Source organism: Babylonia areolata, chromosome 29, assembly GCF_041734735.1.
Source record: "Babylonia areolata isolate BAREFJ2019XMU chromosome 29, ASM4173473v1, whole genome shotgun sequence".
NCBI lineage: Eukaryota > Metazoa > Mollusca > Gastropoda > Neogastropoda > Buccinidae > Babylonia > Babylonia areolata.
This window is the reverse complement of record NC_134904.1, coordinates 27,616,154-27,632,750: the sequence shown is the minus strand read 5'-3', so window position 1 is coordinate 27,632,750 and position 16,597 is coordinate 27,616,154. Positions and strand designations below refer to the sequence as shown.

General features: G+C 42.7%; 1 protein-coding gene across 2 annotated transcripts in view; it reads left to right on the top strand.

The window, feature by feature from the left end:
* The window catches only part of LOC143302349 (Golgi SNAP receptor complex member 1-like), a 17,657-nt gene extending 1,119 nt beyond the window's left edge, over positions 1 to 16,538 (top strand). The window contains exons 2-9 of one of the 2 annotated variants that reach the window (XM_076616987.1): positions 366 to 468; positions 1,507 to 1,536; positions 8,313 to 8,397; positions 9,225 to 9,424; positions 10,626 to 10,697; positions 11,894 to 11,923; positions 14,526 to 14,608; positions 16,399 to 16,538. In XM_076616987.1, coding sequence (XP_076473102.1) covers positions 366 to 468; positions 1,507 to 1,536; positions 8,313 to 8,397; positions 9,225 to 9,424; positions 10,626 to 10,697; positions 11,894 to 11,923; positions 14,526 to 14,608; positions 16,399 to 16,523 — 728 coding nt within the window. In that variant the 3' untranslated portion in view covers positions 16,524 to 16,538. The remainder of the gene's footprint in view (positions 1 to 365; positions 469 to 1,506; positions 1,537 to 8,312; positions 8,398 to 9,224; positions 9,425 to 10,625; positions 10,698 to 11,893; positions 11,924 to 14,525; positions 14,609 to 16,398) is intronic. The other variant, XM_076616988.1, reaches the window with a different exon arrangement.
* Positions 16,539 to 16,597: the final 59 nt, after the last annotated feature.

Below are 16,597 nucleotides of genomic sequence, written 5' to 3'. Positions count from 1 at the left end.
TTATTAAAGCCTGTAAAAATGTAACCTTTACTTAACAATACATACATGATAACCTACTGTCCATATACCCCAGGTGTGCTTCAGGGTCTTCCTGTATTCTCCTTTGATTGTTCTTTTGGGAGGTGGGGGGAGGGGGTGTAGGAGAGGAGTGGCTGATTTTATGGTCCTACCTGCTACCTAACACCTTGGACTTCTTTTCTGAAAATGACCTGAGATGCAAACATGGGGACAGAGGTCTCTGGCCAGTCTGGGCACATGGATGTTTTCTGATATTCCAGCAGATACTTTCTTTATTCAGAAGTTAAAAAAAATAAATAAATGAATAAATAATAATAATAAAAAGACACAAAAAACATATGTTCCAGATTTGAGAAAACAAGCTCGTCAACTGGAAAATGAAATCGATCTGAAGCTGGTCTCCTTCAGCAAGCTTGGGACCAACTACTCACTACACAAGGATGCTGACAGGTAAAACTGGATTGCAGTTTGATAAACCCCCTCCTCCTGGCCCCTGATTGCCCCTCATGCCCCCTTTTTGTGTCATTACTTTGACTTTTTTTTCTTTTTCTTTCTTTTTTTAATTTTTTTTATTTTATAGAACTGACATTAGTTGTAATAGAATTAATGGAGAAAGAGATACCCCTACCAGCGTAAAATCAGTTTCAGTTTTAGTTTCTGAAGTAGGTATTACTATGTTTGAAGAAATCAAGAAATCTATACACTACACCACTTCTGCAAGGCAGATTCCTGACCAGCAGCATAACCCATTGCACTAGTCAGACCTTGAGTCCATGCATGTATTTGTATACCCATCAGAGTGGATTTCTACATGATTTTGCCAGAGGCGAACCCTTTTGTTGCCATTGATTCTTTTTCAGTGTGCCTAGTGCATGCTGCACAATGGACCTCAGTTCATCATCTGATTTGAATGACTAGACATGAGTTTGATTCTCCTGTCAAAGACAGGAGAAAAGGCAATGCTGGAATTTGAACCCAGACACTCATGGACACTGTAATGGAAGATAAGCATCTTAACCATTCTGCCACCTTCCGCCTTGAGTTCACACTATTTCACATGTTTCATTGATCAGATGACAGATGTCTGTGCATTTCACAAGGATTGAAAACCATGAAGAAATTAAGATGTGATCAGTCCATTCCTGTGCTGCTCCTCAGTATAGATAATGTACTGTTCGACACTAATAATAGCGGTGTGTGCCGCATTGTTCCCTTTGAACAGGTATGTTTTTTGTTTTGTTCTTGCTTCTTTTTTTTAGGCTGGAGGGGCGAGGGGTGTGGATGGCTGGGTGGGTGAATGAAGGGAAGGGGGGTGCTGTGAATGGGTTGATGGATGGGGAGGACGCGTGTGTGTGTGTGTCTGTGTGCGAGCATGGGTGCATGTTAGGATACTAATTAATTTTGATAATTCCAATAATTGTGAAACAACTAACACCACTCGTCTGGATTGTGTGTGGCTTTTAACTCTTCTTCATGTCCTTTGTATAGTGCTAGCAGTGCATCCAAGGAGCAGACCAGGTACTTTTCTTTTTTTTTTCTTTTTTTTTTTTAAAACCATTGTTTTGCTTGTGTCCTCTTGTATACAGTACAGCCACTGGGTTTTTGTAGCACTGAATTTGTGAGCCTATAAGTTCCTCCATGCTGTATCTCATTCACTCCGGCCTTCATGGTACGGACTTACCGGGAGAACTGGAAAGAGTTTGTCAGTCTAGTCTTGCATGCAGAATTGGTCATGTTCCTTTTTTCCCCCCCCATGATTTCTTTATAACTATTTTTTTTTAATTTTCCATTATACATCTGGAATAGGTTTCTTTCTATCTGTTTGGCATCAGCCTGTTTCTTTCTGTCACTGTTGCTGTCAGTAATAGGTTTATTACTGTCTGTTTTGTCTCTGTCCATGTCTGTCTCTGTCTGTCTCTGTCTGTATGTATGTCTGTCTCTCTGTCTCTGTCTCTGTCTCTCTCTCTCTCTCTCTCTCTCTCTTTTCACCCTTACACTTACAGGTCACGACATTGACAATAAAATGTCAGTTTCAAACTGAAAGTGTCTCTCTCTGTTCTCTCTATTTCTTTTTTGAGTTGTCTTATGATCAGAAATATGAGTAACTATTAATGTATTTTGTTTTGACTTTCGTAATTTATAGCTTGTTCACTTGTTAAAACGTTGTTAAAGATAGAAAATGAAACATAAATTTTTAGTTTTTCTCGATCTGGATTGTCAGTTTCATTTCTGAATACATTTGATAAGTGTACTAAGTTTAGATGAACAAAAAATTAGAAAAGGTAAACCATGGAACATACATCACATTCCTGTAGGGAGAAAAGTAAAATGGAACAGTGTATCAGACTAACTTATCATTGAGTTTGTCTTCTGTGTCATGTGCGGTTTTGAAATGGTAAGAGGGAGGTTTGGAGAAAGAGAGAAATTATCATTTCTTTGTGCTGTAGACTAGAGTAGACTAAAGGTTTTCTTTATTTGTGGGTGCATGAATTTAGCATTCTTATTTATATCATGCATGTGCAGTGGTTTATTAATAGAATATTTATCTAAACCTGATCCATGAACTTTTAAAGTGATGGTCTGTTTTTAATGAACATAGTGGATGTTTCAAGTCAGGTCTACATTATCACTCAGTGAATAAATAAATGAATAGATACATAAATGAATAAATGCACACACACACACACACACACACACACACACACACACACACACACACACACACACACACACACACACATGCATTGTGTACTAATGTAGAACTTTCAGATACAGATGAGTAATCTTCCATGTGAAAATGAAGTGATTATTAATGTATTAATCATATCAGATTGGAAAGTGATTTTTTTGTATATTTACATAAACATTTTTGATTTAGTGCTTTTGACATGTGTGGTTCAATGAAGATAGTGCCAAAAGAAACAGCATTGTGTGTGTCACTTTGTCTCCAGTAGAACCATAAGTAAAAATAAATTAGTAGTGTTGATTTTTGCATTTTTGTCCTTGCATGTGCATGAGCCAACATTCTTAAGTTATTGTTGGTGCTAAATTACATAAAGGACATGTACACCCATATACTTGAGTCACATTTTGTAATTTGGAAATAATAAATGATGCAGAATTACCACCATGTGTAACACCACTGGATAATTAATATTGTGAGCTATTGAAGGCTGTTCATGTATCATTGTATGTAAATTCACATTATACGATCTGCAGGCCTAATCCTTTATTAACAATTGTTTTTTGGCTGGCTAGTGCTGCATTAGGATTATTGTGTTAAATTGTTCAGTATCTGTGTAACATTTCAGATAATATATGAAAAAGATGACCTTGACTTAGTTAGCTCCATTTTATATGCTGCAATTTCATAAAACTATCCACACATTGACACATGCACTATCAAAAAGAAAAAGTATGCTATACACTGTATAAATATATATATATATATGTGCACATGTATTTGTGCTACTGTGTGGGTAAGGAAAGGAGCATGTTACCAGTGCATGTTCATTGTTGTTGAACTCTGTTGTCTGTGTGACAAGAGCTTGGAGACTGCATGCTTCAGGCATGAGTTTGGTCAGTGTGGGTGACATGTGGAAGGGTTGGTGTGGGTAAGGAGGGGGTCAGTGTGGGTGTGGAGGGGTCAGTGTGGGTGAGGAGGGGTCAGTGTGGGTGTGGAGGGGTCAGTGTGGGTGTGGTGGGGTCAGTGTGGGTGTGGAGGGGTCAGTGTGGGTGTGGTGGGGTCAGTGTGGGTGTGGAGGGGTCAGCGTGGGTGTGGGGAGGAGTAAGTGTGGGTGTGGAGGGGTCAGTGTGGGTGTGGTGGGGTCATGTGGGTGTGGGGAGGAGTAAGTGTGGGTGTGGAAGGGTCAGTGTGGGTGTGGTGGGGTCATGAGGGTGTGGAGGGGTCATGCGGGTGAGAAGGGATCATGTAGGTGTGGAGGGGTCAGTGTGGGTGTGGAGGGGTCAGTGTGGGTGTGGTGGGGTCAGTGTGGGTGTGGAGGGGTCAGTGTGGGTGTGGTGGGGTCATGAGGGTGAGAAGGGATCATGTAGGTGTGGAGGGGTCAGTGTGGGTGTGGAGGGGTCAGCGTGGGTGTGGAGGGGTCATGTGGGTGTGGAGGGGTAAGTGTGGGTGTGGTGGGGTCATAGGAGTGAGAAGGGATCATGTAGATGTGGAGGGGTCAGTGTGGGTGTGGTGGGATCATGTGGATGTGGAGGGGTCAGTGTGGCTGTGGAGGAGTAAGTGTGGGTGTGGTGGGGTCATGTGGGTGTGGTGGGGTCAGTGTGGGTGTAGAGTAAGTGTGGGTGTGGAGGGGTCATGTGGGTGAGAGAGGGTCAGTGTGGGTGAGAAGGGATCATGTAGGTGTGGAGGGGTCATGTGGGTGAGAAGGGGTCAGTGAGGTGTGGAGGGGTCAGTGAGGTGTGGAGGAGTCATGTGGGTGAGAAGGGGTCAGTTTGGGTGAGAAGGGATCATGTAGGTGTGGAGGGGTGATGTGGGTGAGAAGGGGTCAGTGAGGTGTGGAGGGGTCAGTGAGGTGTGGAGGAGTCATGTGGGTGAGAAGGGGTCAGTGAGGTGTGGAGGGGTCAGTGTGAGTGTGGTGAGGTCAGTGTGGGTGAGAAGGGATCATGTAGGTGTGGAGGGGTGATGTGGGTGAGAAGGGGTCAGTGAGGTGTGGAGGGGTCAGTGTGAGTGTGGTGGGGTCATGTGGGTGAGAAGGGGTGGGTGTGGAGGGGTCATGTGGGTGAGAAGGGGTCAGTGAGGTGTGGAGGGGTCAGTGTGAGTGTGGTGGGGTCATGTGGGTGAGAAGGGGTGGGTGTGGAGGGGTCATGTGGGTGAGAAGTGGTCAGTGAGATGTGGAGGGTCAGTGTGGGTGAGAAGGGGTCATTGTGAGTGTGATGAGAAGGGGTCAATGTGTGTGTGGTGAGAAGGGGTCAATGTGTGTGTGGAGGGTCATTGTGAGTGTGGTGAGAAGGGGTCAGTGTGAGTGTGGTGAGGTCAATGTGGGTGAGAAGGGGTCATTGTGAGTGTGGTGAGAAGGGGTCAATGTGTGTGTGGTGAGAAGGGGTCAATGTGTGTGTGTGGAGGGTCATTGGAGTGTGGTGAGAAGGGGTCATTGTGAGTGTGGTGAGGTCAATGTGGGTGAGAAGGGGTCATTGTGAGTGTGGTGAGAAGAGGTCATTGTGAGTGTGGTGAGAAGGGGTCAGTGTGTGTGCGGAGGGTCATTGTGAGTGTGGATGGGTCAGTGTTGAGGGATGAGTTTGGGTGTATGGTGGGTGGGTGTGGGAGGGAGGTGTGGGTGAAGAGAGGGTCATTGTAGATGTGGAGAGTTGTGTATGCGAGCAAGGCAGGGTTGGGACATCATGAATATGGCGCAGATCATGTGATGCACTTTTCCTGCAAGGAGCATGGTACCAGTCGCAGTGTTGTGGTGGTGACGCTCCTAGTGACCCCACCCACCCCTTGTCATCACACCCCCACACATTTCTCTCAAACCCACCACCAGCTTTCTCCAAGCATTACTGTCTTTGTTTGAACAGGTTTCCTACAGAGTCAGTCAGTCATGGAAGTATGGAAAGGTCTTGGGAAAATTTGAAAACTATTTCCAGGGTTGGAAAAATCTTGGGAAAATATGTTTTGCCCATCAGGATCTGCAAAAACTCCAGGAATTTTAATACAAACTCTGAAGAAGTACCATTGAACAAAGAGTTAATGTAAAGAAAAAAACAAACAAACAAAAAACAGTGAGCAAAGAAACAAAAAGTGATGAAAATTGAACATTGTTACCAGGATATCTGTCTGGGTTTTTCAGTTTTTTTGTCAGTGGTGTAGCAGACAATTTTTTGGATTTAGTTTGGTTTTGGGTTTGGTACAAAAAAGATCGTTTTGTCTGGTGTGGTAAAGGCATGGAAAAAGTATTGACTTTTGTATGGTCACATGTGTTGGAACCCTGCCTGAAGCTACCCCACACACTGTGTTGTTACATTGTGCACATGTTCATCCTGGCTGGGCAGTTCAGGGGTCCAGGTCCACACTTCCTGACACTGTGCACTGTGGGTGGGAAGAGACATGGTGGTGTCCTGACAACTCTGCTTTCCTTTTGGAGTGTGTGTGTGTGTGGATGTGTGTGTGTGTGTTTTGTGCAGAGAGTGTAATTGTGTGTGAGTGTGTGTGTGTGTGTGTCACTGTGTGTTGTGTGTGTCTGTGTCTGTGAGTATATGTCGTGTTGAGAGTGTATGAGTTTGTGTCTGTGAGTGTGTTGTGTGAATGTGCGTTGTGTGAGCGTGATTGTCATATGTGACCTTTTTTTATTTCATCATCAGATTTATGTGGTGGAGAAGACTAAGTCAGATTAACTGGACTAATAAGATGGTCTTTTACATGTTTAATCAATATATAGAAATAAATGATTGCTCACTTTTCTTTTTCTATTTTTGAATGCATGTATTTGATTGCTTTATCAATGTGGAATATGATTATGTTTGTACACCTTAAATCTTCTGTGCCTTGACAGATTTTTATGAATGTTAAATTTTCTTAATTTTTCTGTGCTTGCACATGTATGCGTGTGAATTCAAACATATGTGCACTTGGGTAAATTACTGAATATATATATATATATATATATATATCTGTGTGTGTGTGTTGTGCATTTGTGTGTGTTTGTGTGTGTGTGTGTGTGTGTGTGTGTGTATGTTTTCATGTGAGGGTACTAGATAATTGACTGTGGAAGTGGAATTAAATCTTAAATGTCATAAGATCTACAATACAGAAATCACATTAACTTCTTCTGGTATCTGTTTATTTGAGACCATCCAATCAACCAATGAACAAGAAAGATAATGGTAGAAAAAACATTAGCCAGTGAATATTCAGTGTAAAGATGAAATAACATCAAGAACCAGAGATGAATGACAACGGAATAGGAGCAGAAGGACAGCACAATATAAAAACAATGCATACTACATGTGTGTGTGTGTGTGTGTGTGTGTGTGTGTGTGTGTGTGTGTGTGTGTGTTTTGACTGGTCCTTTCTGTTTCACATGAAATGAGGTTTTATTTGTGGGTTTTTTTTCTGTGTGTGACTCACTCACTGTGAAAGTGGAAACAGTTGTCGGCACTAAATACAAGAAGCTTGAATAATAATAATCATAATGATTGTACATTTATATGTTGTTGTTTTTCCAAAGTGCTGTACAGTAACACGTCAGTCAGACACAAAGCAGACAAGAAAACATGCCATGCACACAGGTACACACAAACACACATACATGGAGGAAATGATGTCAGTCCACAGAATACAGACATGGAATGAAGTGCTTTAATTATGTAGAGACTGCTTGAAAGGGATGTGAGTGAGTGACTGTGAAGGGCTGAAAAAGGTAGTGAATACCCAGAGGAACTAAAAAGCTGTCCTGTCATACTTATCTGCAGAAATATTTGTCAATGGTCAGCTGAAGAACTTAAAGCACCATGCATACCAGTAAAAGATGTTTGTCAAATATCTGTTAGACAGACCCCAACGAATTCAGAATAATGCTGCCAGACTCATTTGCAGAGCTTCTAAATTTGACCATGTTTCTCCTCTCCTTCAGTCTCTCCACTGGTTGCCTGTTTCTGATTGAGTAGACTATAAGCTATCCACTCTTACCTTTTCTGCAGTCAACGGATTGGCCCCAAGTATCTTTCTGAACTCCTCCATATCTGTACTCCATCTCGCCAGCTCCGTTCTGCCTCTGATACTCGACTTCTCAGGATACCTCACATCAGAAGTAAGACCTATGGACACTGATCATTTTCTTTTCAATCGCCAAAGACGTGGAACAAGCTCCCTGATAACCTCCATCATTCTGATTCCCTTGCATCTTTTAAATCTCGTCTAAAAACTCACCTTTTCCTTCAGCAATAAGTTCAGTTGTGGCAGGTCCACTTCCTTTGCATTAGCTGTGCTTGACTATGTGTTTATACATATGTATGAGTGCATAACTACATGCATTTATATGCGCACGCACATCTGTCTATATATGTTTGTGTTTGTGCATGTCTATGTGTGCGTATGTGTTGAGGGTAGCTCTTAGGTACATATGTATGTTAAAATGTATGTATGCAGTGTGTGTGTGTGTGTGTGTTTAGTCAGATTTTGGTGTGTGTATGTAACATTGATGTAATGTGTTATGTAAACATAAGTGTTTTTGTAAAGCACCTAGAGTAGGTTTCTGGATAGTGTGATATATGAGTATCCATTATGACTATTATTATGATTAGCATACTTTACATCCCTCTCTTTCTCTCACCAGTGACACAGCGCCGTTGCTTAACCGCAGCAGCAGTGAGCACATGTGTGACACCATGGCTCTGGAAATTGAGCAGCTTCTGTCCAAGGTAAGGGTGGTGTATGGATTAATTGTTTATCATTTTATTTGTTGCCATGATTTGAGTCCTGGACATGTGTGGCAGCTTCTGTCCAAGGTATATGTGGTGTTTGGGTAGATTGTTTTTAAGTTGTGTTGTTGTGGTTATGATTTTGGTTCTGTTCCTATGATTGTTTTTAAGTTGTGTTATTGTGGTTATGATTTTGGTTCTGTTCCAACTCCACTCTTACAGAGACACACACATAAGATATATGATTTTGTGTTATTGTGTATAATTATTTTTATGTTGATGTTGGTTTGGGTTTTTTAATTATCTGAATAAAAAGAAGAAGAAAAAGATGGAATGGTCAATATCAAAGGCATAGCATGACCTAGGAATAAGTACATGAATGTGACTGTGCATGTGCCTAATTTTCATTTCCAGGTGATGGTTGTTTTTTGTTGTTTGTTTTGTTGGTGGGTTTTTTTTTTCAGGTTCTATAGAGTTGAATGTTAATTTTTTTTTAAATATAAGAAAATAATTTTTTTTAAAGCTGATATGTTAAATTGTACCACAGACACAGACACACATGCACACACACACACTACACACACATACTCTCTCTCACACACACACACACACACACACACACACACACACACACATTCTCTCTCTCTCTCTCTCTCTCTCGCTCTCTTGCTCTTTCTCTCTCTGACACACACACACAACACCACACACACACACACACACACACACACACACACACACACACACACACACACACACACACACACACACACTCACACACACACAACCAACACACTGTATTATCACACAGAGACGGTGTATTATTTCAGCTGACACAGGTGAATGACCGCATGGTGGAGTACACGCAGAACATCTCGCACAGCTCTCCCAGCGCAGCCCTGCTGCACACGCTGCAGAGGCACCGCGACATCCTGCAGGACTACACGCATGAGTTCCAGAAAACACGCGCCAACATCACGGCCCTCAGGGAACGGGAAGACCTGCTGGGGTCTGTTCGCAGGGAAATCAAGTACGTGTGTGTGTTTTGGTGGGATGGGTGGGTGTTTTTGAGTGTGTGTGGTGGGGCGGGAGGGAGGGAGGGGGGTTCAGTGGATGGGTGGGTGGTTTTGTTTGTGTGTGTTGTGTCTGTGTGTGTGTGTGTGTTTGGTGGATGGATGGATGGTTTTGTGTGTGTGTGTGTTTTGTTGGATGGGTGAGTGGTTTTGTGTGAGTTGTGTGTGTGTGTGTGTGTTTGGTGGATGGATGGGTGGTTTTGTTTGTGTATGTGCGTGTGTGTGTGTTTTGGTGGATGGGTGAGTGGTTTTGTGTGAGTTGTGTGTTGTGCGTTTGGTGGATGGGTGGGTGGTTTTGTTTGTGTGTGTTGTGTGTGTGTAGGTGGGTGGGTGGTGGGTTTTGTTTGTGTGTGTTTGTGGATGGGTGGGTGTTTTTTTGTGTGTGTGTGTGTAGGTGGGTGGGTGGAGTGGGTGGATTGGTGTGTGGGGGTGGTGTGTTTTATGGGGTGTGTGTGTGTGTATGGGGAGGGGGGAGGTGTTTTGTGTGTGTGTGTTGCTTGTGTATGATTTGTTTAAGAATTTATTTTTTCTTCTTTTGATGTTTTGTAGAGGAATGGGGCCGAGAGAATGAAAAAGCAGTGAGGAGTAATGAAGAAATGAATGGGTGAATTTTATTTTCCAGGGGAAATAGAGCAAGTAAGACAATGTTGTTTTTTCATCCAGCCCTCAAAGAGGAAACAGTAAAATAAAACTAGGGAAAGCTTACATGTTCTGATACACTTGTTGTTCACTTTAAGGAATCATGATGTTTTGTTGCATTGTTCTCTTTAAGACTGAGTGAAACATGAAAATTGTGCTGCAAACAAAACAGAGCAAAGAGACATTTTTTTTTGTATTTTGATGACTTGCAAGTTTGTTAAAACTGAATTTTTTTTTGGTTAAAACTGAATTTTTTTTTCAAGAGTCTATTAAAAATGTACAGGACCATCAGCCAGTGTGACAAATAAGTGAAAGTGTGTATATGCATCTGTGTCTTTGTGTGTGTGTGTGTGTGTGTGTGTGTGTGTGTGTGTGAATGCACTTGTTATGCATTTGAATGCATGCCTGTGTGGAGTGCATGTAATATTGTATATGATTGTGGTTACATTGTTCTCTTTTGTTTTTGCGTTCATTCAGAGAAGTGAACAACATAAACAACTGTTTTTTTATGGATTGCAGCACTTACAAAAACTCCACAGGGTTGAACAGGAGGACAGAACTGTACCTGAAGGAAAATGAACACATAAGAAAGTGAGTAGTGTTGCAGGTGGTGGTCAGGCAAACATAAGGACTGATGTCTGATGGCAATGACCACTGTTACTGTGTTTACATCGCTATGTCTTGGCGACTCTCTTGTCCTGTGGCATCTGCTTGTTACTTGTTTGTATCATGAGAGATTCAAGTGCTTTTTTTAATCCCCCAATCCATGATCATTAATTTCTTCTCTCTCTCTCTCTGTTTCTCTCTCTCCCTCTCTCTCACTCTCTCTCTCTGTCTGTCTGTCTCTGTCTCTCCTTTTCGAGCATCTAGTCATTTGGATGAGACAATAAACCGAGGTGCTGAGTGTAGCATGTGCTTGGTGCACTGAAAAAGAAGCCATGGCAACATAAATATTATCCTCCTGGCAAAATTTTGTGGAAAAAATTCACTCTGATAGGTACACAAATTTATAAATGCATGCACTCAAAGCCTGGCCAAGGGTGTTTGATTTTGCTGTTGGTCAGGCATCTGCTTTGCAGATGTGGTGTAGCGTTACATGGATTTGTCCAACAGCAATGACGCCTGCTTGAAAAATTGAAACTGAATCCCTCCTCCTTTACCTCTGTCTCTCTCTCTGTCTCTCTGTCTCTCTCTCTTTTATTTTCATTTTTTTCCTCACTGTACATCGAAAATAGTTCTATGAGAATTTGTAAGGAGTATGTTTATGTGAGTATGTGTGGTTATATCAAGATTTATTGACACAGGTTTGTGTATATTCTCCAATATCATCGTGTGCTACATGTCCAAGGTGGATGGAAAAGAAAGGGGGAGAGGGAGAAGGGGTAGTGGGGGTGAGGGGGGAGTAGAGGGGAGGGGGAGAGGATGCAGTGAGCTATAGTGTATGTGTACCAATAGGAAAGCAGATAATCTGATCTTTGGCAGATGGAACTTAAATGTACAGCATAATCAGCATTGGTGATTCTCTTCTTTTTCTTTTTTCTTTTACAAAATACTTAAGTGAAGCAAAAGGTCTTGTAGACACTAAGAAGAGGAAGATATTGTGTGGATTTTTTTTCTTGCCTTTACCATTATTTTGGAACAACATAAAAAGTGTGTGTTTGTCTGTGTCTGTGTATTAATCAGAACCAATATTTGATAAAGAAAAAAAAAAGAAGACATCTGTGAACTGTTTTTAGTGACAATGACACTAACTAAATGATTATGTCTCTGTTGTTGTTGTTTTTCAGTTCAGAGAGATTGGTGGATGAACAGATAAGGTAAGGTTTCCTGAGTAAAGTTGACATCTGTTGAAATTTAGGTACTTTCTCAGTAGTTTTTGTGTGTGTGTGTGTGTGTATTTACTTTTTTAGTTTGTGTGTGTGGGGGGGGGTAGGGGGGTACATTGTATGCACACATGCACGCGCATACACACACATACATGCACACACACACAAACACACACACACACACACACACACACACACACACACACAAGGTATGTGCATGATAATTCAAAAAACAATTTACACACTTGAGTATCACTTTAAGGATAAGTCCTTTTCTTTGAATGTATACACTCTTGATTAATGTCTAATTAAAGATGCACCCTTGTGTGTACATGATCCAGAAGTATGTAACAGAGCCTTCATAATCTTCCCAATGATTGTGTCTTTTAATTTTATACATGTGTGTCTTTGTGTGTGAGTGAGGTTTACTTTTACCCTGATGATGATTTCTCACCAAATGCAGGCAGGAACAAAACAGTCAAATAATGATAATCAGTTTCCACTTTCTATGATTTATTACAGATGCTAATACACTGTCATAATATAATCACATTGGAAATGAAAATGCTATTTAATTACACACACTTAACCATGACCCAACTAGTGCAGACTCCGGCAGGGGTCTGACATTCCTGTCCTGTGCAAACTACTATCCGCCTATGCGGAGAAAACGAAAGTAACTACAGCCGATAACCTCCCGGAAGGTTCTGAAATGCTACAACCTCTTCAGCTTCAGTTGGATGCAGCAGCTGTACAAACCTGCTAGTGCCGGAACCCCTATTGTGTGTGTGTGTGCATGTGCATGCAGAAGATCAAATACACAGTCAAATATGTCAAAAATCAAATAAGTTGTCAAAGATCAAATAAGTAGTCCATGTCAGTTTATGGATGTTTATTGAATCAAGAACATACACAGCATGCAACATCCCCAAAAATGGGAGTATGGCTGCCTACATAATGGGGAATGCTCAGCATGCACATACCCAAAAAAGGGAGTATGGCTGCCTACATAATAGGGTAAAAATGGTCATACACCTGAAAACCCACTCGTACTAAGAGTGAGTGTGGTACTCCCAGCCCACAAACACAGAAGCAGAAGAAGGCTCTGAAAAACTACAGGCTCTTCAGCTTCTGACCCCCACACTCCCTGCATTTTTTTTCTTTTGTTCTGGAGCTGTTTCCACATGTTGCCTGACTTACAGCATTGCCACTGTTTCCACATGTTGCCTGACTGTTGCAGCACTGTTTCCACATGTTGCCTGACTGTTGCAGCACTGTTTCCACATGTTGCCTGACTGTTGCAGCACTGTTTCCACATGTTGCCTGACTGTTGCAGCACTGTTTCCATGTGTTGCCTGACTGTTGCAGCACTGTTTCCATGTGTTGCCTGACTGTTGCAGCACTGTTTCCACGTGTTGCCTGACTGTTGCAGCACTGTTTCCACATGTTGCCTGACTGTTGCAGCACTGTTTCCAGGTGTTGCCTGACTGTTGCAGCACTGTTTCCACATGTTGCCTGACTGTTGCAGCACTGTTTCCACATGTTGCCTGACTGTTGCAGCATTGTTTCCACATGTTGCCTGACTGTTGCAGCACTGTTTCCATGTGTTGCCTGACTGTTGCAGCATTGTTTCCATGTGTTGCCTGACTGTTGCAGCATTGCCACTGTTCCCAGGTGTTGCCTGACTGTTGCAGCATTGCCACTGTTCCCAGGTGTTGCCTGACTGTTGCAGCATTGCCACTGTTCCCAGGTGTTGCCTGACTGTTGCAGCATTGCCACTGTTCCCAGGTGTTGCCTGACTGTTGCAGCATTGCCACTGTTCCCAGGTGTTGCCTGACTGTTGCAGCATTGCCACTGTTCCCAGGTGTTGCCTGACTGTTGCAGCATTGCCCCTATTCCCATGTGTTGCCTGACTGTTGCAGCATTGCCACTGTTCCCAGGTGTTGCCTGACTGTTGCAGCATTGCCACTGTTCTCAAGTGTTGCCTGACTGTTGCAGCATTGCCACTATTCCCATGTGTTGCCTGAATGTTGCAGCATTGCCACTGTTCTCAAGTGTTGCCTGACTGTTGCAGCATTGCCACTATTCCCAGGTGTTGCCTGACTGTTGCAGCATTGCCACTATTCCCATGTGTTGCCTGACTGTTGCAGCATTGCCACTATTCCCATGTGTTGCCTGACTGTTGCAGCATTGCCACTGTTCCCAGGTGTTGCCTGACTGTTGCAGCATTGCCACTGTTCCCAGGTGTTGCCTGACTGTTGCAGCATTGCCACTGTTCCCATGTGTTGCCTGACTGTTGCAGCATTGCCACTATTCCCAGGTGTTGCCTGACTGTTGCAGCATTGCCACTGTTCCCAGGTGTTGCCTGACTGTTGCAGCATTGCCACTATTCCCATGTGTTGCCTGACCGTTGCAGCATTACATGTGTTGCCTGACTGTTGCAGCATTGCCACTGTTCCCATGTGTTGCCTGACCATTGCAGCGTTGCCACTGTTTCCATGTGTGTTGCAGCTGCCACTGTTTCCATGTGTGTTGCAGCATTGCCACTGTTTCCATGTGTGTTACATTGCCACTGTTTCCATGTGTGTTGCAGCATTGCCATTGCCACCAAGGAGAACCTGGCTGGTCAGAACAAGGTGCTGGGCTCCATCACACAGAGGGTCAACTCCCTGGCCAGTATCCTTCCTCTTCAGTCCTTTGTGTGTGTGTGCATGCCTGTGTTTGTGTGTGACATAGATATAGGGTTCACAAAATGTTTAAATTATTCAACCCTGCTAAGGCAGGCGGCACTGATCACAATTCTCCGCCTGAGCCCATCTGACAGTCAGGTGAAGAAACCCGTTTACTTAAACCATTTCATCAGCTCATTATTATCAGCATTAAACTGCTAGATAAGGGAGGTAACCTGAACTTAACTTCTTTCCTCACTGGCATCGAACAATTAGTGTGTTTTTTTTATCCGGTTTTCCGTATCGATATGGTGAAATGTCAGGCTGGGAGGGTTGCACAGGCAGATGACCTGAAAGGGTTAACTCACTCCGGACGATGGAACGCTGTAGTGTTCCAGACGACGGAACGCTATAGTGGTTTCGACGATTAAAAAATTTTTCACATTTTCTTCATTGGGTAGCATAACAATCGCAGCTACACCGGGCATTGTGAACGCGTCAAGGGTCGAATGGAAAGTTTCTTCATACAATTCCATAACAACACACTCCACAGTGAGCCAGCAAGTTCAGGACCCCACACGACAAGCTAATCTGCATATGTATCAAAAGTCACGTCGCAGGCGATGCATTTGGAAATTTTTGGAGCAAACTTGATCACGACAGTGGCTTTTACCGCTGCTGAAGTGATTGAAATGCTTCAGACTGAAGGTTTCGACATCGACAAGGATGATGAAGAGGTTGAATAAAGTATCTGCAGTGAAGAAGGCGACCAGCAAGAAGATAATGATACTGACTCAGCTTCTGAGAGCAGTGAAGAGGGAGGGGGGTGGGCGTTCACACAGCGTGAGGAGAGGGGTCAGTGGGTCAAGTACAGTGAGTTTCATTCAGTTACTTTATGTTTTGTATTTTTTGCGACTTTTTTTCCTAACGCCAACAAATGGGTTGTCTGCAGGGAAAAGCAAGGGAGAAAACTTTTCGTCCTGAGTGAGTTAAGGATCACATGTACAGTTTTCTTCTTGGGGGCATGGTGAAACGATGGTGAATTTCCGGCAAACAGTGGTGAATGCAATCAATGAAATGAGCACCACCCGTAACTAGAGGTGCTTTCTTGAATATACACTTCCTTTCCTTTTTTCTTTTTTCTTACAGTAGAAATCCACAGCTGTTGTGTATAAAAAGTACTATACAATTGTACATTTTGTAGGAAACATTGATTTTTCAAATGCATTTTGAAGCTATTTTTGCTACATGTGTGTCTGGGACAGCTGTTTATGTACTCAGTGAGGGGACTGTGTTGGGTCCATATTCAGCCTGCATAATTTAAATTATCGCTCAATCTTTTTCTTAACATTTTATAAAAGCTTGCCTGCTTTTGTGAGTGGTCCTTATAAGGATAAAACAAAAGAAACATCTAAATAAACACACTGAAATACAGTGAAGTGATAGGTATTTAGAAGGCAAATCATTGATGTTGGTTTAAACAGTATTTTATTTGGAACATGTCGCAATGCAGCACGGTTATAGATGAGCAGGACAACAAAAACCTGTCCTGATACATGTACATAGTAAGTATGTGACAGAGGTCATCGTAGAGAGAGGTTTGAAAGAGACTATTTGTGAAATTTTTTAAAAACTAAACTAAGATGTAAATCAAGTGTAACAAAATCACTGATGTTAAAATGTATGTATAGGAAGTGGTGTAGATTGGCATAGAGTTTGTGGCAGCGAGCACCTGAAGATTGACGTAGAGTGTGTGGCTATCAGCACCTGTTCCAACCACCTTGACCCAGACCTCAGATCGCTTCCCGGTCATCAACAGCCTGGTGCAGCGGATCAACCTGAAGAAACGCAAGGACAGCATCATTCTGGGTGGAGTCATTGCGGTCTGCCTCGTTCTCCTCATCCTCTATGCATTCCACTGATGCTCCTCTCCTTCCCTCTGTCTGTCTCTGTGTCTCTTACTTTCTCTTACTGTGCTCATTGGGTTTGTTTGGAG